General features: G+C 41.0%; 1 protein-coding gene across 1 annotated transcript in view; it reads left to right on the top strand.

Annotated features, from left to right (window-relative positions):
- Window positions 1-27712, top strand: part of CSMD1 (CUB and Sushi multiple domains 1) — a 1433388-nt gene that overhangs the window by 1120266 nt on the left and 285410 nt on the right. Inside the window, exons 19-22 of the mRNA XM_065899861.1 lie at window positions 7385-7501; window positions 8978-9193; window positions 14712-14900; window positions 24039-24208. Of these exons, the coding sequence (XP_065755933.1) occupies window positions 7385-7501; window positions 8978-9193; window positions 14712-14900; window positions 24039-24208 (692 nt within the window). The remainder of the gene's footprint in view (window positions 1-7384; window positions 7502-8977; window positions 9194-14711; window positions 14901-24038; window positions 24209-27712) is intronic.

Raw genomic sequence — 27712 nt, 5'->3', positions numbered from 1 at the left:
AAATTTTAAAAGGTAAAAGAAAAGGGTCAGATTACAGAAAATAATTGCACTGTCCATGTAATATGATTCTAAATAACTGTGTCCTGTAAATGAATGGGAGAAGAACAACAACACAAACAAAGCAAGAGGTCTGTGGGGGAAACACACACATAGGCGATTCACAGAAGTACACAAAAGGTCAAAAAATGGTTTAAAATATGCCCATTCTGACTAGGAATCAGGAAAATGCAAATAAAACACAATAGTTTTCCTCCCTTGTTGCATTTGCAAAAAAAGTAGAAAGGTCATATTACTCTATTACTATATCATTGTGGGATTAGGGATCTGCATGTTCATTATACACTATTACTAGGAAACTTAAATAATAACACTCTTTGAAGGGAAGAAAAAGCAAGTCACAGAACAATGTGTGTCCTGTATATGAGCACGTACACATAGGTAATTACAGACACACTCACAGTATATGCATAGAAAGTGACTGGAAATAGATATTCTAAAGTTATAGCTATAATGCTTTCCTTTGGGGAGATTAGTAGGCTATCGGGGAGAATGAAGAGAGACTTTTTCAGCTCTCCATTTTATGGTGTTATTTGAATTCTTATTACCTGTTTTATTTTTGTATTAGAACTCTAATAATAAAAAAGTAAATACAATTCATGCTTATGACTACTAGAGAGTGTCAGAAGGCTACTAGCTACTGGACTAATGAAAAATTTGTAAAACTCGAGAATGTCATAAATATCAGTACTATACCAAAATATTTACTCCTTATTTAGACTTCTTTATTAACAACAGTTGTACTAAGAACACTAAGTATGGTAAGGGCCTAACCCTTAAAATACTTCAGTGTTATTCACACATAACTGAACATCAGTCAATATATCACTTAATCCAAAATTTGTGATAAGTTAATCATATGACTAATTCTATTGAAATATTTACATTATATACAAACGCATGGCTTCATTGGATGTTATTGTGCAGTTTTGATTGTTCTTTTTGGACTAGAGCTAAAAATGGAATTTAGAAATAGAGCACATACCAGCTGCTGTCTTTTTTACAACTTGAATTTGAGGTAGGCCAGTTGAGCGTCTACTAAAATGAGGCGTCTCCAGTGATTTTCATTGCAAACTTTTCAGCCTGAGCTGGAGAGATTGAAAATGTAAAGTCCTCTGATCATGACTCCACCACTCTACAGAGGTGGGAAATGGCACCTAGTTCATCATAGAAGACACACCAGTCATCAAATTAGCTAGATTCTTGATTTGGTGAAGAAAACTGACAGGTAAAGTGAGAGTCTTATCCTGATCCTGACCCATCTGAGATTTTTCATTTTGACTTTGAATGGATTCTTCTCAAAAGAGAACAACATATACATGTTAAAATACTCTCTGTGTATTCTTGATTTACCACTGGCAACTTACTTTGTTTAAATATTTTAATGGCTATCCAAGATTATTTTCTACTTCTGTCTAGCCGGCAACCTGGGCATTTCATTACCTGAGTCATCCTTATCCGCCAAGGCCAGGTTGCCCTCAGCCTTCACCAGAATTCTTCTGGAATTGCTCCAAGTCGCCAGCACTACTAACTTTCCTGACATCCATTTCTCCTTATTTGCAGTTCCATAAAGTTTAACTTTAAAATGTATAATTAATCTAATCATATATAGTCTTAGTTCATTTGGACTGCTATAACCACATGCTACAGGCTGAGAGGCTTATAAACAACAGAATTTATCTCTCACTCTTGTGGATGGTGGTACTCCAAGTTCACGGTGCCAGCATGATTGACTTTTTGGGAGGGCCCTTCTTGGGTTGCAGACAGCCATCTTCTCAGTGAGTCATCTCATGGTGGAAGGGGCAGGGAAGCTCTGTGGGGCCTCTTTTATCAGGGTACTGATCCCATTAATGAGAGTTCAGCCCTCATGACCTGATCACATCAGAGGCCCCACCCCTGATACCATCACATCAGGCTTTTTGATTTCAATGTGAGTTTCGAGGATACAAGCATTCAGACCATAGTATATACATATATACACATGCATATTTAATCATTTAATACAGTCTTCTCAGTTTAAATTCAAGCTCCTAGAGAATAGGAATTGAAGAACTCATCTAAAATACAACCCTTGGGCTGGGATTCCAGTGATGAGTAGAAGTTCCCAAAGTAGCCAACATGCGAAGAAGCATTCTAGGCAGAGGAAATGAGCAAACTCACCTGAGTTGATTGACATGGGACATTCTGCAAACTCCTGCAGGGTTAGTGATGGAGAGTGAATGGAAAATGAAAAGAATGATCAGAAGGAAATTATCTAGGAGAAATGGTGTGGCAACAGACTGCAAAGGGCCTTCTGTGCTTCGCAGATGTCTGAGATGCTGTTTGTTTTCCATAGAAAATGCATTTTATCTTGTGCATTTTATCTGTTGTTGTCTCCCAGTTGAAATTTATGTAAATTTGGAGTTTAACCTCTCTAATGAGATTGGTAACATAAACTATTTGCTTTGCTTATGCTTCATTGGAACCTATCTCAGCTAATAATAAATGTTTGATGAAAAGCTATTAATAAATCTGCAAACTTTGGGAGATTTTAGAGTTTGATACGAGAGTTTTAGTCAGTCACGGTTGACTGTTTTCATTTCACCTTAAGAACTGTTCTTGTTGCCTTTGCAAATCGTAAGCAATCTCTTAAACCCCATGGGTTTTTATTGTGACAAATGATACATCAATAGCATATTTAAACCTTTAAAAATTCATAGCTCTCAGAAAGGAAAGAAGAAATCAGAATTATAATATTTCATATCACCCTGGAAAAAGGTAAACTCTATCAATATCTCTCACATCATAGCATTGCTGCATTTTTTTCTATTTATGCTTTAGATACTCAGGGTTTGAAGAAGCAAAGTGAACATTGCAATAAAATGACCTCCTTTTATTTGGTGAAAGACAAATGCAAGGAAAACTTTGGAAAAATTTCTTCATTAAATAAATATTTTTGTAAACTCTTTACCCTTTCCACAAGTATTTATTGGAAAACTACTGTATTTGTAGGCACACAGTTGACAAGTTCATAATCTATTAGAAGAGACAGAAGAAAGACTTATTTTTTAAGTCATCCAATGAAGTAAATGCTTTATTAGACTCAGGAAAAATGATTGAGAATAAAGAGATAAAAAATTTGGAATCTTGAAAGGCTTTGAAGGCAGCTTTCCTCATGCATCTCTAATAGTAAGGTTGAGAGGAAAGAAAAGATTGAAAGTGAAGAAATAGAATAAGGCATAAAGGCATAAAGAGGGCCTGGAGGATTTGGAGGATAGAAATGTATTTGCTGAGAGTAGATGCTGATCAAAGGTAGTTCAGAGGCCTTTCATGCTAGTCCTGTGAGCAAGGCCCCAATTCTGTGGGTGAGAGATTTGAGACTGCCCTGTTCTGTGTTCCTGCAGGGGGGCCCCAGGGGTTTCTTTGAGGTGGAACCGAGGACGGTGGCAGGGCTGCTTCAACTGAACAGCTCTGATTATCCCCGTCTGTTATTGTAGGGTTCCCGGTAAGAGTTCTTTTGAGGAAAGGATTCCAGTATAAATGAATGAATGAATAAAATCAATGACTTCTGTAGGGCATGGGGAGTCCACGAATAATTTGAAATGGAAAGTAACCCCATTAAGTTTTTGCTTTAAGTAGAACTTTATAGTAGTTTAAGGAAGTAATGGGGAAAGAGAAAAGAAACAAATCCGACAGCGTACCGACCGTATGCTTTCTCGTGTTAATCTCTTCAAGGAAGAGACAAGAGTAAGGGAGCAGGAAGTCAGACAAAAATGACCCGAAACACGCCAGTTACAGGGCGTTCCACAAGTGGGGAGCGGATGGAGGCGTCATCGTGGAGATGCGGCTGGTGGCGGGGGGGAAGGGACCCAAGGGTGTCATTCTGAGATACTTAAACAGCTGTCTGTAATTCCGCTGCGTTTGAGAAGGAAGTCAGGGCCGGAAACGTGAATCTGCAAGCCGCCAGGTGTCCGGTTAGAGCAGGTGGCGCAGGGCAGCCAGTGTTTTCCAGGGAGAGAAGAGTCCGCCGCACCTGGGCCCTCCGCCCGCACCAACGCCTCCGCGTGCGGGAGCCTCAGCTCCTGCCTCCTCCAGTCCAGGCGGCGCGGACGCTTACAAACAAGCATTAAAGCCACGTTGTTGGTTCTTTGAAGCAATGACTGCCTTGTTTGCAGACTTGAATTCATTGGAAGACTTTGTGCAGGATCCGAGACGGTGCCGGGGCAGGATGGGAATGATAGAAGTTGATAACTACAGAATCCATAGTGCGAGGACTCTACTTAACAGACCACTAGGAACCCAAGGACCTTACAGTAAATTGGCAGCCACTGCCCTGTCACAGAGCGAACTGTTAACACTGGGCTGACTCTGACTGTCTACCTTCCCTCCATCCTTTCATGGCTTACTCAGTGTTCATCATCCTGGGAGTGAACAACTGCGGGGTCGTGTGTCCATCACTTTGCTGCTTCGCCAGCCTCACCGTACTCTCATCACCTAGACTGCCTTTGAGTTTAGAGAACAAGATTCTTGTTCTTAGAATAAGTCATCCTTCGCCATATTTTTATAAATTATTTGCCTTGCCCACTAGAAAGTAAACTTTTGAAAAACAGGACTTGTTTGTCTTTCATAAGAATATCCCAGGTTTTAGTCTTTTTATCTACACCTGCATTCACAGTGTTGAGATGATGTCATCTTTCTACCCCTCGGTCAGACCTCTCTCATGGGATTGAGACTTGTGTATCCAATTGCAACACCAGCCATTCTACATGGATGTCTAGCAGGCCTCGAGCTCGTGTATCCAAAACTCAACTGATTTACTTTCAAAACCTGATTCTCCCAAAGTTTTTCTGCATCTTCAGTTTTTCACACTTAGCCTTTAAAACCTCACAATCATCCCCAAATCTTCCTTTTTCTTCATGGCACCCACATCTCACTGACAAGAAAATCCTATTGGCTCTACCTTCCAAATATGGCCAGGTTCTGACCACTTCCCACCACCTCTGCTGCTGACGTTCTGGTCCAGAATCTTGTCTGTTTCACTGTCTGCCGCCCAACCACATCCTCACACAGCGGCCTAGCGCTCAGGCTGAAGTCCGAGTTGGCCCGAGTCATCCTCTGTGCAGGAGCCTCGGGTGGTCCTTCATCTCACTGAGACACATGCCAAGGCCTGGACGGGATCTGCCCCTTTAAACCTGGCTCCCCTGAGCCCTCCATCCTTACCCTCCCAGACCTGTCGCCCTCCCCCCAACCCAGCAGCCCACTCTAGCTCTGGGCCTTTGTCTTTGCTGTTTCCTCTCCCCCCAAGTTTTTCCCCAGATTATCAAGTACTTCCTCCTTCTGTCTCAAGTCCTTCTTCACAGGCCACTTCCTCAGTAAGGCTTCCCCCCGACCCCATTTATGCTGCCCCCAACTCCACACCCATCTTAGAATATCCCATTCTTTCCTTCTTAGATTTCTTCTCTGACATGCACCATCTTCCAACATGGTATAGACTCAGCTCTTCATATCATATTCTCTCTTCTTCAACTGGAATGTGTACTCTGCCAGGGCAGAGACTTCTGTCCATTTTGCTCATAAATAGTGGGTGCTCAGTAACTATTTGTGAATAAACTAATTTTAAATGCTATGTTAATGTTACCATCTTCATAAGAAGATGAATCAATGTAATTTTAAGATGTGAACACTTTAAACTGTTAAATTATTCTAGAACTCATTTTAAAAGTTTCTATTTTGCTAATTTTTACCTAGCTCTTCCCATTTGGTTTGCATATTCAAAGATATTATGTTTCCTTAAAATTACACACTGACTGAGGATGATGAGAAAAATCACGTCTTCTACAAATTAGCTAATTCTTTTGCAAGTATTATTCGTGGACCTAGCTTTTATGACACACCGTTCAGGATGTTCATATTGCAGCAGACCCTTGAACGATGCAGGGATTAGGGGCCCAGAGGACCTGGAGACTGAATCACAGCTGAACCTGAGTCACCTTTCCTACCCCCAGCCTCCCCCTGTACTGATTCCATCAGCTTTGATTCCTTTTTCAGTTCAGCTCTAACATTCTGAAAAGCTTGATAGGACTTAAGATATGAAAGAAAAGACAAACATCCCCATTCAAATGTTTGCAAAATTAAGGCATATAGAATTTACTCAAATTTTAAATTATTGATATATTAAAGCTCTAATAATAATTATCATTAGCTAACGCCTTGGGTATGTGATACATATGGGGCCCTGTAAATTGTGTTCTACAAAGGCAATCATTATAAACACCTACCCTAAGAGATGGCTTTTAACACTATTTTCACTTTCAAGATAAGACACCTGTAAAGGAGGGAGGGCAAGCCACTTGCCAAAGATCACAGAGCCAGAGACGCGTGAGCGTCTGAACACATTGCTTTCTGACATCAGGGTCTGAGCACTTAAACCTCCATATTGCACTGATTCCCTAAATGTCGTGACTTTCCCCTTCGAGTGATTATGTATAACTTTCTTTTTCTTCCTTCAAAAATGAGTCTCTGCGGCATATTGAAAAGGGCATATATTGATGTGAAGGATTTAAACTTAGTGAAGTGCTACTGAGAAGACCAGCAGCTCTAGAGAAATGGAATCAATAAGGTATAGATAGAGATGCAGATATAGATATAGGTATATAGATAGATTTATTCTAAGGAAGTGGCTCACGTGATTATAGAGGCTTTCAAGTCCCAAGATCTGTAGTCAGCCAGTTGGGGCCCAGGGAGGCCAATGGTGTAAATTCCAGTTTGAAGTCCAGCAGCCTCAAGACTCAGAATGAGCTGATGCTTCAATTCTAGTCTGAAGATAGGAATGAAGATGATGTCCCAGTTTGAAAGCCATCAGGCAAGATGTGTTCCATCTTAGTTTTGAGATGTTCAGCCTTTCTGACCTCTTCAGGCCTTCAGCCTGTTGGACGAGGCCCACCCCCACTGGGGAGGGCAACCTGCTCTACTCAGTCCACCTTTTCCTGTGTTCATCTCATCCAGGAGCATCCTCACAGACATACCCAGAATAACGTCGGATCAAACGTCTGGGCATCCTGTGGCCCAGTCAAGTTGACACATAAAATTAACTGCCACAGGAGGGTTCTTCTTCGGCTGTTTTACCTTAGCCTGTCTGATTTTTCCAGGTTTTGTACTGTTTAGGACACTGTATATCAACTGGTATATTTCAAGTAAAATAAAGTTGTTGTTCCATTTTATTTTACATGGAGGTGATCTTAAATATTCTTTTAGTCTTTGTGTAAATTAAATGGCACTTTAAAAGTATTTTGTGTAGCAATCATTGTGAAACTTTAATACTACAATGATATTTCCTTATTATTTTAAGCCCTCTGTGGAGGATACATCCATGGAAAGAGTGGAACAGTTCTTTCTCCTGGGTTTCCAGATTTTTACCCAAACTCTCTAAACTGTACATGGACCATTGAGGTGTCTCATGGAAAGGGTAAGGATATTACGTAGATTTCAAATATACAAAGTAACTAGATACAAACATGGGAAGAAAGAAAAAAATATTCATGTGTGAACAAATAAGATAACTAATTTCCTCATGTATATTTTGATTGCTAATTTTGATTTTTAATAAGATTTTAGAAGAAAAATCATCTTTAAATTATTGGTGCTTTCAAGCAGAAGTAGATTTCTTGTCTTATTCTGTATTGATCAGATGACTTGAATTTATGCTTGTGAACATAAGCTTGAAAATTAGGTGTAATGGTAAGGAAAAGAGGCATGCATTAAATAAAATATGACTAGTGCTTAAATAAAGGGAAATAAGAAATTAAGCGTCTCATTGCTGTGATAAATCTAGGATACATTTTTATACTTGGCTTGTGTTCTAGGTGTACCCGGTATTATTACATATAATGAATAATTTATCTTCACATAATCCAGTGTTGATTTATGGAGTAGATTTCATTATCCTCATTTTATAAACAAGTGGAGTGAAAACCAGAAACATTTGAATTTTGTGTAAGAAATACAGTTTATAGACATTGCATTTGGGACTATACTCTGAGTCTTTTTCGTATGAGTAAACTTGTCATTTTCAAGAAGATAATTTGGAATTTTTCTCACATAAACATTATGTAGATTTTGTCTTTCCACTTAAATTTGAGCTCAACTTAATGTTAAATTGACATGTTTTATTATATACACTATCTTACACTCCGCCATCATGAATACATGTTAAGAAAAACTTGGCCTTGAAGGAAATTAAGAATAAACAAATAATGAGCAACCAAGGTTTTGTCATCATGAAAATAAGTATTTGTATTAAAAAGGACCTAGTCATGGTTAAATTTATTCATTATGTATAGGAATTCAGAAATAATACTTTGCGGGTATAGTTACAATGAGAACACATGCACAAAGGATCACATAAAATATCATTTCAAAATGGTCTTTGCTCACTTGTGTAAGTTTCAGTATTAGACCTCCAAGCCTAGATTTTCTAAAGGACACGTGTTTACTATAAATGGGAAAGTGATCTTGTCCTTCGCCCCTCAGGGGCAAATGCTTTCCCTAAGGGGCTGCACACAGTCCATTGTGACCCTCCTGCTGAGTTTTATTATGCATTTATACCTGGACCTGTTGATACAGCTATCTCTATATCCCTGTGTCTAACCTTTATCTGTATCTGTACTTATATATGTTGAAGCATTTGTTTTTTCTGTTTATTCCTTCTTCTACCCATTCTATTTTTCTTTCAAACTTCAAAATTAAGGTTGCATTTTAAGATTTTCTTTTGATTCAAGACTTTTATGTCTCTAAGCCCAGAAGAAATTCTTTTCCCCAACGGTTAACTCTGCCAATGCCCCCCTTTGCCCCCCTCTCTCCCTCTCTCTGTCTCTCTCTCATCTCTCTCTTTCTGTCTCTCTCTCTGTGTCTCTCTCACTACCTCCATCTCTCTGTCTCTCAGGGGTTCAGATGATCTTCCACACCTTCCACCTGGAGAGCTCCCACGACTACTTACTCATCACAGAGGACGGGAGTTTCTCGGAGCCAGTGGCCAGGCTCACAGGGTCGGTGCTGCCCCACACCATTAAGGCAGGTTTGTTTGGAAACTTCACCGCCCAGCTTCGGTTTATATCAGACTTTTCGATTTCCTACGAGGGCTTCAATATCACATTTTCAGGTATGTTGGGGTCTTCTCTGGCAATACTTGTACTGTTTGTGTGAGCGAGTGTGTGTGTGTGTGTGTGTGTGTGTGTGTGTGTGTGTGTGTTTACACGTAAACGGCCAACCATTGAGAAGCTCTAGTTGGGTGGAGGAGGAGTTGAGATGCAAGGGCAGCAGCCTGGCGTCCACAAGACACCATGCCTCACATTGACTGTAAATTCTCATCCCCCCAAATTTGCTAATATCACTATCTCTTCAGTCTCTCTTGTTATCAGTTCTATCAAAATCTCTGAGGAAGCTGTCCTTGTTGGGAGACATACTCAGAATTAGCTGTGGTCTGATTATTTTGAATCCTACCTTCCAGGAGATGCCATACTTGTACTGAGAACCACCTTTAGAGTGAAAAAAAGTATGAACACATGCAGTCGAGGATGAGCTTCTTATTGACTTTAATGCCATCATACATGGCAGCAAAATGATACTCCAAAATTAAAAAACGTTTTCACTTTTAATTATAAAACATAGATAATATTTGTGAGGGATTTATGTTGTTTCAGGAATTATTTGTATGGGTTAAATTGTTTAATTTGAATGATGCTAAGAATGGTATTAAGATATTTCTTTCTTAATTCCATGACTCCCAGCACACAGCTACAAGCTACACAGCTACAAGGAGTCTTTTGATTACAAAAGTCAGAGTGCAACTCTGAAGCTGACTCCTTTCGTAAACTCCCTAAAAAACAAGCAGACAAACAACAGACACAACAAAACACACTTTTCTGGGTCTTTGTAGCTCTTTGGGGCAGTTTAAAAATATTTTTAAATATTAAGACTAAACTGGCATCACTTTTTGAACATGCAGAACAATTCATTTGGTCAAAACCAGTAGAAGACAATCTATAAAGCTTACACAAGGAATCGCTTTCATCAAGACTGTGTCACACACATGCTCAGACAGTCCTTTTAAAGACAAAATACACCTTTGATTGCAAAGCTGATTCTAAAGGAAATGTATTCTTTAGATATGCTAAAGGAATCATTTCATCTGCAGGCACGTTGCCTTGAAACTGGGCTGTGAACAATTGCCAGTGACGCTAACACAATGGAGTTTATTCTTTGTGCCCAAATAAGTAACCACTTTATTATGCAACTGAAGCATTTGCCCTTTTGGAGACTGTTCTCATATCTGTACAAAATCAGTATGCTGTTATATCCGGATTTTTTTCCTTGTTAGTCCAGTTTATTTCTGTCTTTTCTGGAAGGTTTATTAAAGGGGCATTTCTCAGTTATGTCTCCCAGTCAGTGTCGCCGTAGATACTAATGGAAATATGGGGGGAAAAGGGCTCCTTATTCAAGTATGTTTAGGTCGAGCCGTCCACCCTCCCTGGTCTATCTTGAGTGTCCGCTACTGACTGCTCTCTGTGTACACTTACTATTCCAGCCTTCCTTCTCCATGCCTCCTATGATACTACTTTTTTGTTTTTGTTTTTGCGGTACGCGGGCCTCTCACTGTTGTGGCCTCTCCCGTTGCGGAGCACAGGCTCCGGACGCGCAGGCTCAGTGGCCACGGCTCACGGGCCCAGCCGCTCCGCGGCATGTGGGATCTTCCCGGACCAGGGCACGAACCCGTGTCGCCTGCATTGGCAGGCGGACTCTCAACCACTGCGCCACCGGGGAAGCCCTGATACTACCTTTTGAATGCCAACTTTCTGTGAATTCACATAGTTTCCTGGTCATTCTCTTCAAAAGATGAGAATCTGGACAACTTAGTGCCTTTACAGATGTGGTTTCCTCTTCATTCAACACCCTTCTTTAGGGACTTCCCTGGTGGCATAGTGGATAAGACTCCACTCTCCCAATGCAGGGGGCCCAAGTTTGATCCCTGGTCAGGGAACTAGATCCCACATGCATGCTGCAACTAAGAGTTCACATGCCACAACTAAGGAGCCCGCCTGCCGCAACTAAGACCCCACGCAACCAAATAAATAAATAAAATATTAAAAACACGAACCCTTTTTCATTCCTCATCAGGCAAAACTGCATGCAGATCAAGCACTGTCTGTTGCTCGCAGTCGTCTCCTCTTCCTTGAGCAGAATTGTGTTCCTCCTGCCTTCCTGTAACACTGTTTATATACCAAAATTGTGTGTCTTCCGACATTATCTTTCCATATTTGTATCCTTCACTGTACAGTGAAGATCTATTCATGTGTCTTCTCCCGTTGTTGCACCATCAGTGCCTGGGAAAGAGTACAGAGTGCTCATTCTTTTATTTAGTTATTTATTTTTAATTCAGTGAGTGTTTGCTGAGCACCTACAAGGTACCAAGAATTATTCTAGGCCCTGGAGACACAGTAGGGAATAAAACAAAGGGCCTGCCTTCATAGAGCCTGTAATCCAGTAGGGAAGATAGTAACAGGGGATGCTATCAGAAAGAATAAAACAGTGAAGGAGTTAAAAGATGCTGGCGTGTAGAGAATTGCCACGGTAGGTCTATCTGATAAGCTGACGCTTGATTTCAAAGAAGTCAAAGAGCAGGCCAGGCTGCTGTAGGGGACGTGGTCCTCAGAAGAAGCAAGAGCAGCAGTGGGAGTGTGCGGGCAAGGTTAGGGTCAAAGAATGAGGTCGATGTGGTCAGAGCCCGGTAATTGAGAAGGTCATATAAGTACCTTGGCTGTGAATTGTGTTATGCAAAGCCATTGGAGGGATTTGAACAGGGATGGACATGATCTGACCATTTTCAAAACTCATTCTAAGTAACATCCAACGTTAACACAGGATCTTAGGTAAGATGCTGTTACACAGTAAGCCCCACAGGAGACAGCAGAAGCTGAGGCTGTGGGGTTGGTGCTGGAGTGAAGTGGACCAGGTCAGCTGGGATCGAATGTGTCTGAAATACAGACAGGGGTCAAGGTCTTTGTCTCTGTGAATGAGGATGCCACGCTTCACGTGGCAAACACGGGGACTGAAGCAGGTTTGGGAGGAAAAATATAAAATTTTGCTTTGGGAAGTTGTAGGTATATATCCAAGAGGGGTTGTCAAGAGTCTTGAGTTCACAGAGAGGGTCAAGTCAGGAAAAAAATAATTGAAGTTCATCAATAAATACACAAAATTTAAAGACGTGGGGCTGGGTAAGCTGGGAAATGAGTGTAGCTGCACAGAAAGAAGGTACTAGGTTTTAGCTGGGGCAGGACATTTTGGTGCAAAGATGAGGACTATTCAAATCATGGACTGAGAAGGTGGGACCCTGAGCTAGGAGGAGAGAAGGGATAACCCTCCAAGGAGGAAGAGGGCTTCCACTGTGTAAGTAGGAGGAGGCAAGGCTTGGTGAGCGGGCTCACAGGGGGAGGCCGCGGTGGCTCTGGTCTGGAAGCGAGCCCGCTGGTGGGTGGAGAGGGACCGGGAAGAGGTGCCGTGGAAATAGAACGTGGAGCGCCTCTGAGGAGCTGGTGCCGGAGGTGCCCCACCAGGCATGGCGGCTGTGGTCGTCGTGAGGTCATGAGAGTGGTTTTTATTCGGTGGATTGCTGTGTTGCATTCTTATAACGGGCCCTGGGACACATGTCTGTGTGCTCATGGGAATGAGACTAGAGAATTGAAGAAAAATAGAGTAAGTTCTAAGAACAAAATCTTTGAGTCAGGGAACTTGGAATCCTGAGGGCAATACATTTTTCTTCTGCTGGATGCCTAACTGGAAACGTATGCTGTGCAAATACACACTGTGTAATAGCCCATAAGTGACAATTGACACAAGAGGACCTTTATGTAACCTTGTGTGGGAGGGTGGAACTAATCCACACCTCTAATCTCACGGTGTTGGATCAGGCTTCCTATTTCAGTAGGTATTTTTCAGAGGACATCAGTCAAAATATGAAATAAAAATATACACAAAGAACCATACGATTACAGTGTTTTTCTCTATAATACAATAGATCTAGCACAAATAATAGCAAACTGTTCTCTTATTTGGCAAGAGTTTTCAATTGCTTTTAAAGAAATGACAGCAAAGATGTGATTCGAGTTGAGAGTATATAGTCTATTAGGAGGAGAATGCCTTCTGTCAGATGAAGATAAAGTTCCCTGGATTGTGACAGCTTTATTTTACTATTTCCTAGAAAGTCTACCATTATGTTTTGGTATGACAAATAAACATTTGTTGAGTTGAATTGAATGATATTACCTTTTTTTTTTCCTTGCTGGGTCATACTAAAAATAGGTCAAATTAATGAGTATATCTCCAGAGTGGTGAGAGTAGTTTGAATATGTTAGGGATCCAGAATAGAGTTTTTACCTAAATGAAAAACAGGATAAAGACAGTGTAGAAAGCGTGGAGCTCAGATGTTGACCAATAAGTTGGGTGAGATGAGGGAAAAACTGGAGCAGAGATTTCCTCTTCATACGGGGTTGGGACGCCAGTGATGAAACTTGTGGATGATGGGAATAGAAAAGATGGATTAAAATTGAGAAATATTGGGGGAGATGATGGTTTGGATTTAGTATGTTCCTTGAGAATACAGAATCCACACTTTAGAGTCAGAACTTGAAAGATAGTAGTTGGAAATCAGAAAGCAAAGGGAATATCTTTTCAGATGAACTAGCACAGTTTCCCCACCACCATAGGAAAAACTTTCGTCTCCCACTCATTGCAATAATGCTTATCCTTTAATTGACGCTTTAACCCCTTTGAAGCTCTTTCCACCATTCAAACCCCTAATGGTGGTCCACTGTTTGATCCTGTTTGACTAAACACTGGGCATTACACGCTGAGAACACAGCAAGAAGGATCAACAACACACTGAATGATGGCCCATGAGACCCATGACAACCAGAGTGCAGTTGTACCCATATATAGAGATTTGAAAGAGTTGGTACTAAAGAATGAGACAAATACAAAATGCTGTTATTAGTACTGTTATTTTGGACATTTAATCCCCAAATGCAGCAATACACCAGACATTATTCTTTTTTTTCTTTTTAACTAAATTTAGCACTTTCTTCCTGGGTAGTTTACAGAAATTTCAAGCAGGATCCAGAATATTTTTCATTACGCATCAATAAAACATAGTTTATAAATTGAAAAATAGACGGGAAAAGGTTTTGCTATCCCATACTGAGGTGTATTTTAGGGGTGAAATTGGTTATGATAATCTTTCCGCCCTGTGAAAAAACCCTGTGATACTGCTTTTAGTTTGTTCTCCATTGGGTCTTGTTTATCCAAAGCACCTTTAAGAGGACAGTAACTGATTTTAGCAATTAGGCGTATCACTAAAATAATTTCATACTGTTAAAGCGACAGTTTTGAGTGGATCATGTTATTATAATGTTATACATTTATTTTTAAAAATACTATATTTCATTTGTCAGAAAACTCACAGTACAAAGGAAGACAATCCGTATGACAGTTACAGCAGAGCCTGGGGGGGGGAAATATATATATATGTTTATTTTTTAAGTAATAGCACCTTTTTATTCTTGCTAAATAATTTTTGAGTATTTAGCCGGGTTCCCACGAGTGCACTCTGTCTCTTCATGTCTCAGAATATGACCTCGAGCCTTGTGACGATCCTGGCGTCCCTGCCTTCAGCAGGAGAATCGGTTTTCACTTCGGAGTTGGAGACTCTCTGACGTTTTCGTGCTTCCCAGGTTATCGCTTAGAAGGCGCAACCAAGCTCACGTGCCTGGGCGGGGGTCGTCGTGTATGGAGCGCATCTCTGCCAAGGTGTGTGGGTAGGTGGTCACGTGCTTTCATTTCATTCCCCCGGGGGGCAGGGCGGTGCGGTCAGCGTGAAGGAACCTGCCGGCAAGGGAGGACAGGAGGCCGGCACTGGGCGGGCGCTCCGCTCCCCGGGGAAGCAGAGGAGGGGCCTCTCTGGGCTGTGGTTACCTCATCGGTGAAGCCAGCCCCTTTCAGCCCCAAGACGCCCTGGCTGAAGAGGAGTGAAACTGAAGCATGTGTCAAGCATATTTATGGAGAAGAAAAAAAAAATATATATATATACACACACACACACACACACACACACACAAACACACACACACACTATACCTGGGACAAAAGACAAAATAAAAGCTAGAAGCCATGCTGTATTAACACAACCTTTGACAATTCTGTTGCTTAAAAGCAGTGGTATCACCTGGTATAATGATGGGGACAATTTAAAATACTCGTTTTGTTGTTTTTTTACACTTTAACTGTGATTAGATGATCGTGCATACTCTTGCAAAGTGGGCGTTGTAGACATTTTAATGCTGAATTAGCTTTTTCACAGTGTTCTTGAAGAATTCAAGAGGTCATTCCAGAGAGTAATAGGAATCTTTATTTAGGTACTTGAAACTAGGCACTGTGCTAAGATGGAATTAAGATGCCCATTCATTGGGGTGTATTTATTGTTAATCTGAACCTGTGCTGCTGTAGGGAGTTCCTCAAATCGTGGTGGCTCAGTTTAAGTATGGAATCTTGGCCGCAGGTCTAGAGGGTCTGGTCATCAGCCCCAGAGGCAATATCTGGTAACTGTCACTTGGCCACGGCCACAAGGGCGTACAAGCTGTCCTTTAAAGTCACAGAAACTGGCTAATGTAGCATTGTGACATTTGTCTAGTGATGAACCATGGACCCCCTTAATTGTGAGCCGTCTGAGTCCTTGAGGCACCTGTGATCTTACCAGCTGATAAACTAGAGGCAGGTGGGAAAGTTGTGAAAATAAGATTTCATAACCCATAAAAATGCTAAGCTGTTAACTTAGTAAACCAGATTTTTCTAATGCACAGAATCTCTTCAGTTATTTAGGAATATTATGTGGTTCAAAAGTTAATATACTGTCTTTTTGTGTTGCAGTGTGCCATAGATAGTAGGACAGTGAGGACTTCATTATAGAAAAATTACACAAGTGAACATGAATCAGATCATCTTTATCTCTTGCCAGGGCACATATCTGATCTTTCTGTGATGTGGTTTTCTCCTAAAACAGTAGTTCTCACTTTTTTTCTTTTAGTTATGATTTTTATTTGAGATTTGGATGCCAATTTTGAACACTATCTCAAGAAAAAAAGATACAATATTTTCTAGATGATCCTAGATGTTCCCAGAGTTGCCTAGAATCCATATGCCCCAAATTGGAAATTACTGAGCAAGATAGTTTAAAATCTGGGGGAAAAAAACTCCCAACTGAATGAAGTCAAAGCCTTAATCCACATATGTAACATTGTCTATTGATTATAATATTCCATTTGCATTATTCTGTTATTTTGTCTAGACTCATTATCTTTACACTCTTAATCTTGTTATTTGGGGTTTTACACTGTTGCATAAAGTATAAAATGAGGAGTAACTGGGGTTGAAATAATGTTTATTGAGCACTGATTCTAGACCAGCACTGCTCTGAGGTCTCTCCATGTGTTATCTTATTTAATCCCCCAGACACCTCTATGAAGTAAGCACTATTATTGTCAGTTCCATTCTACAGATGGGAACACTGAGGCACAAAGAACTTAAGGCCTTTGCCCACCGGCACACAGCCAGCAAGATTCCAACACAGGGCACCTAAAACCAGGCCTTTCAGCCCTGCTTTGCACTGAGAGAATGGCCTGGCGGGGCTGTTCTGTATTTCACCTCTTTTATTTCACCTCTTGTATTTTACCTACTGCTTCCTGACTTTCCTTCCAGCCCATCTGGCCACAAGAGACCTTTAAATAAACATGTTAGTAAGGCACTAAAATCCACCAGGTGACCCACGTGGCACCTGGGAGTTCTCATTTCTCCCTTTCTCTCATTCTCCACATCGGATTAGTTGCTAGTTCTGAAGATTCTGCCTCTCCCCAGCTCTCCAGGGAGGCTCCCCGCCCATCCTCTCTGCCCAGCCTTGCAAAGGCTTCACATCCTTGCAAAGCTTCACAGCCTTGCAAAGCTTCACATCCCAAAGATGCTTCCCACCTCCAGGACAGCGCCAACCACTGTTGCCGCAGCCCCCAGAGTGATCTGTCCGAATTCAGAACCTCACAGATTCATCCCCCTTAACAGAACCCATGAATCAGCTCCCATAATGTGCAGAACAAACCCTCCACTCGCCGGGGACGCAGGCCCCTTATTCACTGGCCAGACTCTCCGACGTCTTGCCCAGCTCACTCGACCTGAAACTGCCCTGGTTCTCTCTTATGCTCAAGCCTCTCCCTACACTGCTCCCTCATTTACAACGTGCACCCCCTTTTCTGCCAGGCTGACTTTCTCATTTTGGAACTCACCTCCCATGTAAACTCTTTCTACCTGCTTACCCACCGGCTGGAGAGGGACCCTCCAGGATAACCACTGTACTCCAGTAAACTTGTCTTCCTATTTCTGTCTCTCTCGTTAGGCTGACCTTTCCTTACAGTGGAGGTTGCCTTAGCCCTAAATCCAGCTCTGTGCCTTATTCAATACATGTTTGTCAAACAAATAAACATTATTTCTCTTGGAAGCTCCTATCTTGATCTCAAAGTTTGATTCATTAGGACACTGTGTCTGTCCTTCTTCCTGTAAAACCATAGAAATAAGAATAATCTATCCCTAGACCAAAGTTGCAAATCCAATCCAAAGATCACAGGTGACCCTGGAGGAGTGCCAAGTGGATTATGAGAATGCTCCTTTCCCTTTTTCTAATAAACATCTGGTGGTAAATAGAAGTTCTAGTGGACACCTGGGCTGAGAAGCGGCCCTGTGAGATGAGGGGCATTGCAAAGCCTCGGTAGTATTTAGGGGGGTGAGTTCTTCAGCAACAGAATTGGAATCCAGATTAGCATGATGAGTAGGCAGATTGAGAGAGTATAGATTTTCATCTACTGTGTTACTATCAAATAGTAAATTAATATCCCCAATAAAATATTTATTGATATTGAATATTTATTATTGCTTACAAATAATATGGTTAGTGCTATGGATGTGGACTTCCAGCTTCCAGAGCTGTGAGAAATAAATATTATTCTTTTTTTTTTTTTTTTTTTTTTTTTGCGGTACGTGGGCCTCTCACTGTTGTGGCCTCTCCCGTTGCAGAGCACAGGCTCCGGACGCGCAGGCTCAGCAGCCATGGCTCACGGGCCCAGCCGCTCCGCGGCATGTGGGATCTTCCCGGACCTGGGCACAAACCCGCGTCCCCCGCATTGGCAGGCGGACTCTCAACCACTGCGCCACCAGGGGAGCCCTAAATGTTATTCTTTAAGCCTCTTGTCTGTGTTCTGTTACATCACCCAGAGCTGCTAAGACCATCTCATGGGTTGATGCTTTTGTACAGAAGAATTAACTGAAAAATCAATTGACTCCTTTCTATTTTGTTCATTTAATTTTAATAAGTTTAGTTCCATTACAAAACTCTCAATGACAATTCAGTTTTAATTACAGTTTCAGGAGGTTCTTTATAAAAAAGAGCAAATGATTCATTTTAAGGGAAATTATATTCACTCATCTTAAAATCACTTTAAATGGATTATGGGAAGAACTGAAAATTGATCCATTTAATTGCTCTAGGAATGGAGATTTGCAGTGGATGTCTGAAATCAAGTTCAAAGAATTTCTGAAATTCTGATGATTTACATTTTGTAATTTTCTGAGCATCTGCTTTTTACCATTTGTTGTATATCACTTAGTTATCTCCTGTGGGACAGCGTCTCAGGCTTTAGTGCACCTTCCTCAGTCTTCTTGACGTTTCAATTCTTGCATTTGGAAATGTGTTGCATTCGTCTTTGTGCACTAGTTGATTTAATTCGAAATAAATTTAAGTCAGTGGCCTGCCTCAGAAACAGGATCCCAATGCAGGCATTCCTGTTCCACGGCAGGACATTCTGTGAGACATTGGATTAAGACGTTCGGAAGGTGTGTTTCCCACAACAGCCTCATGTTCCTACTCTTTTGGAGTCATACATTCATACATGTTCCTCGTGGGTTACTTAACATCTATAAATGTAATTAATTATCACTATTGTATTTTGACAAACATAATGTGGTTATTACCAGACCAGCTGGAGTTCAGATCACAGCTCCACCAACGCCCCCCTCCATGTGATCTTGAGCAAGTTAATTATTAACCTAACACTATCTCAGTTTCTTCATCGGTAAAATGGATTTAGTGTTGATACTGACCTCATGGAATTGTTATATTTATTCAATGATATAATAGTTATAAAAATGCACTCTGTGCAAGTGACAAATAGACCAAAAGAAAAACAGATGGCTGTACCCAGCTGGGCAAAGTGTTAGTACATTTTATAGGCTCTACAGTTACTTGTTTGATGGTCTTCCAGTGTGTTCCTCTGGACTGGGAATTCTAGAATTTGTTGACATGTCCATTTTCACACTACAACACTGTGTTTTCCTTTAAAGTGTTTAGGATTCACTGTTTTCTTTTAGTGCATCTCCTCTTTTCCAAACAGATGTTTATCAGGACGCCTCTGTGCTCCAAACCCTCCAGGGATCCTGGTTCAGTGACACCCATACACCCACTGCCATCTGGTTCAGTCTCTCTTTACAGCCAGATCCCCGAAGTCCTCTCAAATGTTCCCCTGCTTTGTCGCGTCCGTAAGGCCACCTGAGCACCCACGTGTCTCACACCTGAGACTTTGCCATGTGCCATAGCTCCAGGTCCCCGACCCGCATTTCTCACCAGACCTTTGATGTTGCCAGCCTGCTATGGAACCAAGTCAGAATGAACCAAGACCCTCAAGACCAAATGGCTGATCACGTTCAGCCTGTAAAAGGTCATATTTTCTTATTGGTCTTCACATAAAATCAGAAAACAACTCCAGCAGCAGCCACCCATGTTCATCGGAATAGTGTCAAACACAAATAACTGCCTAAAACCGAGGAAAGTAACAATTTAAAAAAATAAAAGTAATTACATGATGATCTACATGAAAATCTTTGAAGAATATAAAGTGATATAGATATAAATCAAATAGTAATAATGCATATTATATGTCTATATTAAATAAAACACTATAGTAAAATAGGCTTTTTAAATTGATGTTTGTATACCAGGTTTGTATACTCTACAAGCAATTTCATATTCTTGGAGAAAAATTTGAATAAATACTATCTTTTAAGTCCTGTACTGTACACTCTAGAATAATGAATTCTGATCTTCCACTTCTAAGTGCACGTGCCATGTATGTTTAGGTTCACTCACAGATGTATCATGAGTAAATTGTTATTGCTTATTCACTTAGGAACTTTACTTGCATCTCAGGTTATGAGCGCTAGTTGCCCTGACGCTAGCGGAGGTTTTGTGTTCAAGAGGCGAGTATAAAGTGAGCGGAGACGTGCCGGTGAGGCGGCTGGCCCTTTTCCGCGTCTTTCTACCAGTTACAGCAATGGCCTTGTTCCTCTGCCAAGAATTACTGGTTACGACCAGCCAGTTAATCTCCCACACTCATTACTTCGATGTAGTATAGACTTGCACTTAATCAGCACCACTTATTATATATCTGCTTTAGAAAAAAATCCCAGAATCCAAATCTTCACAAAAAGACATGTAAAATTACATCTTTAGATTTGATAAATTTTTTCTCCCTGGCTACCCAAATGCTAAAGCCTTCTTTCTAGTCCTATCTTTTTGTTGTATTATGAGAAATAAATGGTTAATATCCTAAATGCTAATGTGAAAACAAATATAACCTCAGTTAATTGGTAACTTAACTTTTATCCTATCTGGATAAAATCTTTAAAAGTATACTGTCTTCTACAACAAAATTTTGCTCTGCTAGTTTCATTACCAATAATTATGAATAATATTATGAACTTTTAACTATAAAGTATATCCATCATTAATTAGCATTTTTTAAAAGTCCACAATTCTTTTCCTAAGCTAAGCACTTAGAGGTTATATCAAATCAATAATGAGTCTGTACAAGTGGTGTGACCTTGGGAAAAACGACTTTTGAGCTAGTCTGTGCTTCAGTTTCCTTATCTGTGAAACGGGGTTTATTACCTCATCACATAAGGTTATTGTGAGGGTTAAATGATTTAATGTAACTGAAGAACTTAGAAAAATGTGTGACATATACCATTTACACATCAGCCTTATTGTGATAGACTGAGTCTACATTTAAAAAAGGATACTCCTGAGCCTGGAAAATTCTCTGTGTGTCAAGTCTGTCAAGGAGAAGAAGGGAATAGAAACAAAGTGGTGTGAAGACCCAAAGAAAGGAATTCCATCCATAAGAAGAACAAGAGAACACACCTGCCGGACGTAGGAGCAGAGCCTCCAGACAACAGAGAGAGAGGTGTAGGCTCCCCTGCCTCAGGAAGGGGAAAGCACGCCCTTCCCAGGATCACAGGGCTGGAGCCCATCGGAGTGGGTCTCCTTGGCTTTGCCTTCCTCATGGGACAGCCCCCTGAAGACACACAGGGACTTCTTGCAGGCAGTTTTCACAGTTACCCCAGAGTGGCAAAGCTCTCATGCCACATTCTGGGTTCAAGGTGTGTGGACTCAGCACTGTATTGAGCTAATTACCCCGGGTGTCCTTCAACCCTCCCTCCGGCCCCTTGACCTCATTCAGTCAAGAAAGAAGACCACTCATCTCCTGATGGCCAGAGGGGGGCCCAGGGCCCTTATTAGCCCTTTTACCTCCTGCCCACCTCAAAGCATGTTTGAGGCAAGGCTGCCCACACCTCACAGTGGATGTTCAGTGAACACAGTGCACGATGGATCTCATGCAGTCATATATGCAGTAAACCCAAACCCACACAACCAGTTACAGTAGCCATAAAAAGTATCCCTTCCAAAGTACCCCTTAGACTAAAAATGATCTCGTTGCCACTCTATCAGTATTTATTACGTCTTCAATTGCAAGAGATGTTTTTTCAAACTTACAAAGTAATAGATAAAAGGACATAAATTTGATTTTTGAATGATTTCCTTTATTGATCACTGTCCAATTCAATTCTAAATAAAAATTCTTAGTGCTTGTGATAGGTTCCATATTCTGGGTATCAGAATTCTATGAGTTTCTTCTTTTATTCTCTTCACGTCCAATATCTTTAACGAGTTTGAACCCCTTGCTGTTTGATCCACAGAGCAGCCACAGGGGGACCTTCTGCTTTGCTGTTTCAGTGTTCTTTTCACTTATTTTGGCTTTTATGTTAAAAATCGCCGTTTCTTCAGGAAAGAAGAATAGTATAAGAATATGCAATGAAGCCCATGAATGATTACCATTTCTCAAAGAGATTACTTGCCCAAAATGCTTGTTGAATTTAAGAGGTGAAGCCATACATCGTCAGTCTCAGAATTGCTGAGAATCGCCAGATTCTTGACGTGAAAGGACATCCATGTCCCAGCCTGAGCAAAAATGAAAGTCCAAACACAGCCTGAGAGACACACCACTTGCCTTTCTCACCATAAAAGTGTTTCTTAAAAAGTATTAAAATTACACAAATATATGAATATGTAATAATAGTAACTATAGCTATAATTTTAAAGTTATTCTTATAAAATCCCATTGCCATGTTTTGGGGTCACCACTTCCCTGTGCTTCTTTCTCAACACTGTTTCCCATGAAACCCTCCTTCAGGTCCTTATGGGGAAAGATCAGGGGCAGGTGAGCCAAGTTCTCCTGTGTTTCTCTCCCTGATTTTCTCCCCGACCCTTCTACGTGGGGACATCATGAGATTCAAGGGCGCAAGTCATCATGAGCTGATCCTGAATCTCCAGCTTATTCCTTCCGTCACTCAGACCAGGGAAGGCTCGTGGTGCAGCTGATTTCAGTGATTGTCAGAGAAGACGGGGATGTCAGAGACTTGGAATTATGAAAACGGGCGTGCACAGGACATCTGCCAGTTGTGTGATACTTCAAGCAGCCCCCTTAGACTGTCCCCCTTTCTCTCACCCCCGTTACATGTAGGCATTTTACTGATTTTCAGTTTCCAAGTTGATCATTCTTCTTCACACTCAGACTTACTTTGTTGAAATTTTAAAAATCACTGTGCTTTTCACATAGTGTGGCCAATAAGTTATCTCATGCAGAATCACATGCAGCGCTCTTGTCACACAGACACACACAGGCATACACACAGAGATACACACGCACATGCACACACAGATGCACACACATCATACATATGCAAACACACACATACACAGAGCAATTTTATTATTTTGTGATTGTTTTGGACGAATAGAATTTTAGGAGTTAGCCTAACTCTCACTTTCATAGGTGAGGAAACAGGTGCTGAGAGTTTAGGTGACTTTCTCCAAGTTGGCAGAAAGTGGGGAGCTATATTTATTTTCATTTTTACTCTGATTAAAGTTCTTTATGCAAATTTGGATGTAGAGGTGAATTGCCCTCTCCTTTCGTCAAGGGGAGAAGAACGTATTTTCTGCCGCCGAAAGGGCTTCCATCCCAAGACAGGCAGATGGGCTCAGTGCTGTGAGACAGTAGCAGGGGACTCAGTGGTTTGGTCCACGGCTAGAATCCCCTTTAAATGCATCCAGGTTGAGGCCACAGAACACCAACGTGGGAAAACTGCATGGACATAACTGTCGAGTCAGCACATTGGAATTGGCGGGGATGCTTCATGAAGCAGAGATGGGGCACAGAGAGGTGACTGCCAGTGATACAGCCAAAGTGCTCGGGCATACCTATTTTATTCTAGAATTCTTTGTAAGTTAGGAGTAAGATGCATTCTATTAAGAGAAATAAAATCTTGAAAATAGGATGAATGGGGGTATCTTTCCTGTCCAGTGGATAAAACAGTAGAAGGAAGTCGCTAATCTATAAAAACAATATAGTGCTAGCAGATACATTGAGAGAAAAGAGGGTTGTCATGATTTAAAAGTTTTTATTTATTAAAATCAATAATTCCACTTTTGAATCCTCTTTCTTTTTTTAATGTCCTATTTATTTTAGCTGAATGTGGAGCAAGTGTCAAAGGAAATGAAGGAACATTACTGTCTCCAAATTTCCCATCAAATTATGATAATAACCATGAGTGTATCTATAAAATTGAAACAGAAGCTGGCAAGGGGATCCATCTCAGAGCACGAAGCTTCCAGCTGTTTGAAGGAGATATTCTAAAGGTAAAAAAAATCTGTTTTAATAGGACTCCATCTTTCCTTCTCAAGGAATAAATATAATATTGATCCATCTATATACGTAGATATATACATATATTAACGTATTTTTATATATACACATATTTTCCCAATTTGTTTATCCAGCTGGTTTGAGAAGGTGGCCTATAGTATCATGTGTATGTGGACTTTGAAATACCTCAGTCTATAATCCTGGATCTAAAATTTATTAGTTGTGTAATTTAGGGATATTATTTAACATTTTTAAGCCTTATTTTTCTTATATGTAAAAGCATGCAACGGTACCTACCTTTTTGTGATGTTCTGAGGATTAAATAATATAGATACATATTTCTAGTATTGTTCCTAGCACATACTAATAATTGTAAAAAAAAAGCTTGCAGGATCCCCAGACCAACCCTTTCTACAGTTGCTCTTGATTTGTAAATGTGATCATGACAGAGCATCCTTCAGAGCTAGAAGGATTTTGATGTGAGAGTAAACTCAAGCCCTGCCACTGTTGCTGGACCACAAAGCAGGGTTGATGTGGAGAAGCCAAGCCAGGATGAGGCAGAATCTCACTCAACCAGTCAGAGCTGTGTTCACAGGACTCCGAGGTGTGCTAGGCATGGGACCAGCATCAAGGGTCAGTGCAGTAGATGACTCAAAGCATCAGAGCCTCGGGGATGTGTCCCCGAGCCTCCAGGTGGAGCACACCACTCACATTCCAGATGGACTCCAGGGAAACAGGCAGGGGGACGGATTCAAGGGGCATCCAGGTCTTGCCTTGAGCTCCAACTGCAAATGGCCCCAAACTTCTAAGACTTCTGAAATAGTTTCCACCTCTCCTGTGACTATTTCAGGAACCTGGGGACCTCCCTGGCTCTAGGGGCTGAGTAGTTGGCACTTGTAGCCCGAGCCTCAGGGCCTTGAAAGAGAGTGGCTTTGAGCAACCAAGACCAACACTGGCCGTCATCCAGCCCGTCCACCTGCTCGTTCCACTGGGAAGTAAGCGACTTGTCCAGGCCACACGGCTTGTTTATGGCAAGAGAGGGACACATCTCATCCCGTTTCTAAAGTTCTAGGGTTTTTCAGTCATATGTACATCTACATGGACACACACAATGCTCCATCTCAGACGCAGTAGATTTGACTCACTTGAAGCTGTGAGCATTAAGAAGCTATGCAAAGAGCCTGCTAAGAGGGGAAACTTAGTGCCCTCCAGGTGTGTCCTCAGTTTGCACAGTGGATAAAGTGGGGTCGCTGGTAGGTTCCGTTATGTGCACAGGTCAATAGAAGCTTCCAGACTCAAGTGCTCATCACTTCCTCCAAGTCCACCTTTGACTATGCTTCAAGGTCATAATTTAGGAGAGAGGTTTTATTCTAGTTGTTCTTTCATTGTAATAGTCTTTTGAAAGCTCATGCTGGCAGTATGAGTCGCTGTAATTAAGAAGTGATTTTCAGGTATGAAACTAGCACATCCTCACTGATCTGAAAAAGTTAAATTTGCATCAAAGAACTGTTTTCTGAATTCTTTGATAACCTCAAATTTAGACATCAGTAAGCCTTTAAGGCAAACTTTTATGGAACAATTAACCATACTTTGGTGCAGGCGAGTGATTAGAGACACTGGATTAAATATACACTGATACATATTACTGGAATGGAAGGAAGCAAATCATTTTCATTTGTGATTGTGTGCTGTTTAAACTTGTTGATTATAACAAAAAATCAAAAAACATCTTGCTTACCACCTTTACTTGCAGAGAAACTATCAATCATCTGAAAAACCTAGATGCTGTGCAGACATACCTTTTATTGAGTATGCTAATAAATATCAAAAGGTTAAAAACATTTCAAGTGGGACTACCTTGAATTTTGAGCATAATCCCACACACGTAGTGTGATCCATTAACAAAGACCAGAGTTTATGTACACACCCTCCCCCGCATAAACGTGATGCTTGCTTGTTTCATGTGGAAACACCGTGTAAGAGAAATACAGCTCTAAGGAGAGTGTCATGATAGGGATACGTAATGGAAAGCGAGGTTAGTTCTGGAAACGGAGCCCTCAGGTATAACTTCTGTAAAAGTGGGGATGATTTCCCCAGTCCTTTCAGCATTGTCATTCCAGGATTCCTTGTGATGTTTTCTAATCTGTGCTTATCTGCTCTCTTGGCTATTCCACTCAGAGCATATGGCATTTATTATGTGCCAGGCTCCAAGGAGGGTCTGTAGTGCAAATAGTTATAGCCTTGTATTAACATATGACCCAAGGAACCTTTTCCTAATGACTGAAAGGGACACTTTGATCCCAGCTGCTTGTAGATGAGGATATACAACTAGGAGGTTTTGTGCTGAACTAAAATCGCTTGTTACTAATTTAATTGGAAGTAAACATCAAGTGTTTTGCCTTCCAGTACTATCTGGGTTGTCATTTGTGATACATGAGAAGCATGAATCCAGATTTTCACCTTGCGAGAGCTGACAACATAATATCCCCACTAGTCAGTTACTTTTCCGTTCAGAGATTTCTGCTGTCAAGCCCAGTGCTAACTGCTGGTGATGCAGATAAATAAGACAGAATTACTCTTCCAGAGATGCTTAATAATTCAGTGTGGCAATGGTTCATTTTTAGTGGTCTAGCTATGAGGATCCTGGAGCTAGACGCTGTCCATGTAAGCTATTAAATCTTGGAGAAGCACTCAGACAAGCTAAGACCAGTGGAAGTGACAGTGGAAGATGCTTCAGAGCTTTGAGGACCGAGCCTAAGTGTGTGTTTATTTCCTTTAATGCTCCCTCATCTCCATGGATTTCTATGAATCACAGAGAATTACACGACATGTGGAGTAACGTAAGACCTTGCTGGAGAGGCCTGGACACTTTATTTTTGAGCCAGCGTGCTCTGGATTTTAAAGCTCTTTATAATCTGGGTGCCAGCAACCTAGCTATCAAATGAATCTATGTTAAGCCAAACAATGATTTTTCCTACACTAGCTTGTTGCTAGCTTGCATGAGAAGTTATAGGGTATTTGATTTTCCTACTTGAGCATATGCATATTTAATTAAAATGAAATCAAATAATGATCCATAAAATTAATTCTTCTAAATGTGTTTTCTCCATTTAGGAGTATGAATTTGTAAGTCTGTCAAGCAGCATTCATGGTTTACATATGCATTAGAGAAGAGCAGGAGAAGAAAAGTAAGAATTAATCTGTGTGAGAAGGAAAAGAAGTGAGAGAAATAGGCAGATATGGGGGAGGCTACCAGGGGCTTTGATATGCTTTATTTAGATAAGATATCTTTTATCAAAAAGAACTGGATGTTCTCCAGTGTGATGTGATAAATTTTCATTCTTTCTTCGAAAAAGCCCTTATCCATACCAGCAGTTCCTTGCCATGAACCATTGGAATGGTTTCAAGAGGCAAATGGATGAACCTTTGCCACGAAGCATTATAGTCTTGACCACTTAGCGGGGGTGTGAGGGGCTCAAAACTAAATTCTCCTGGAA

Source organism: Phocoena phocoena, chromosome 21 (genome assembly GCF_963924675.1).
Source record: "Phocoena phocoena chromosome 21, mPhoPho1.1, whole genome shotgun sequence".
NCBI classification, from domain to species: Eukaryota; Metazoa; Chordata; class Mammalia; order Artiodactyla; family Phocoenidae; genus Phocoena; species Phocoena phocoena.
The sequence above is the reverse complement of the archived record's forward strand: the minus strand, read 5'-3'. Positions and strand labels throughout refer to the sequence as shown.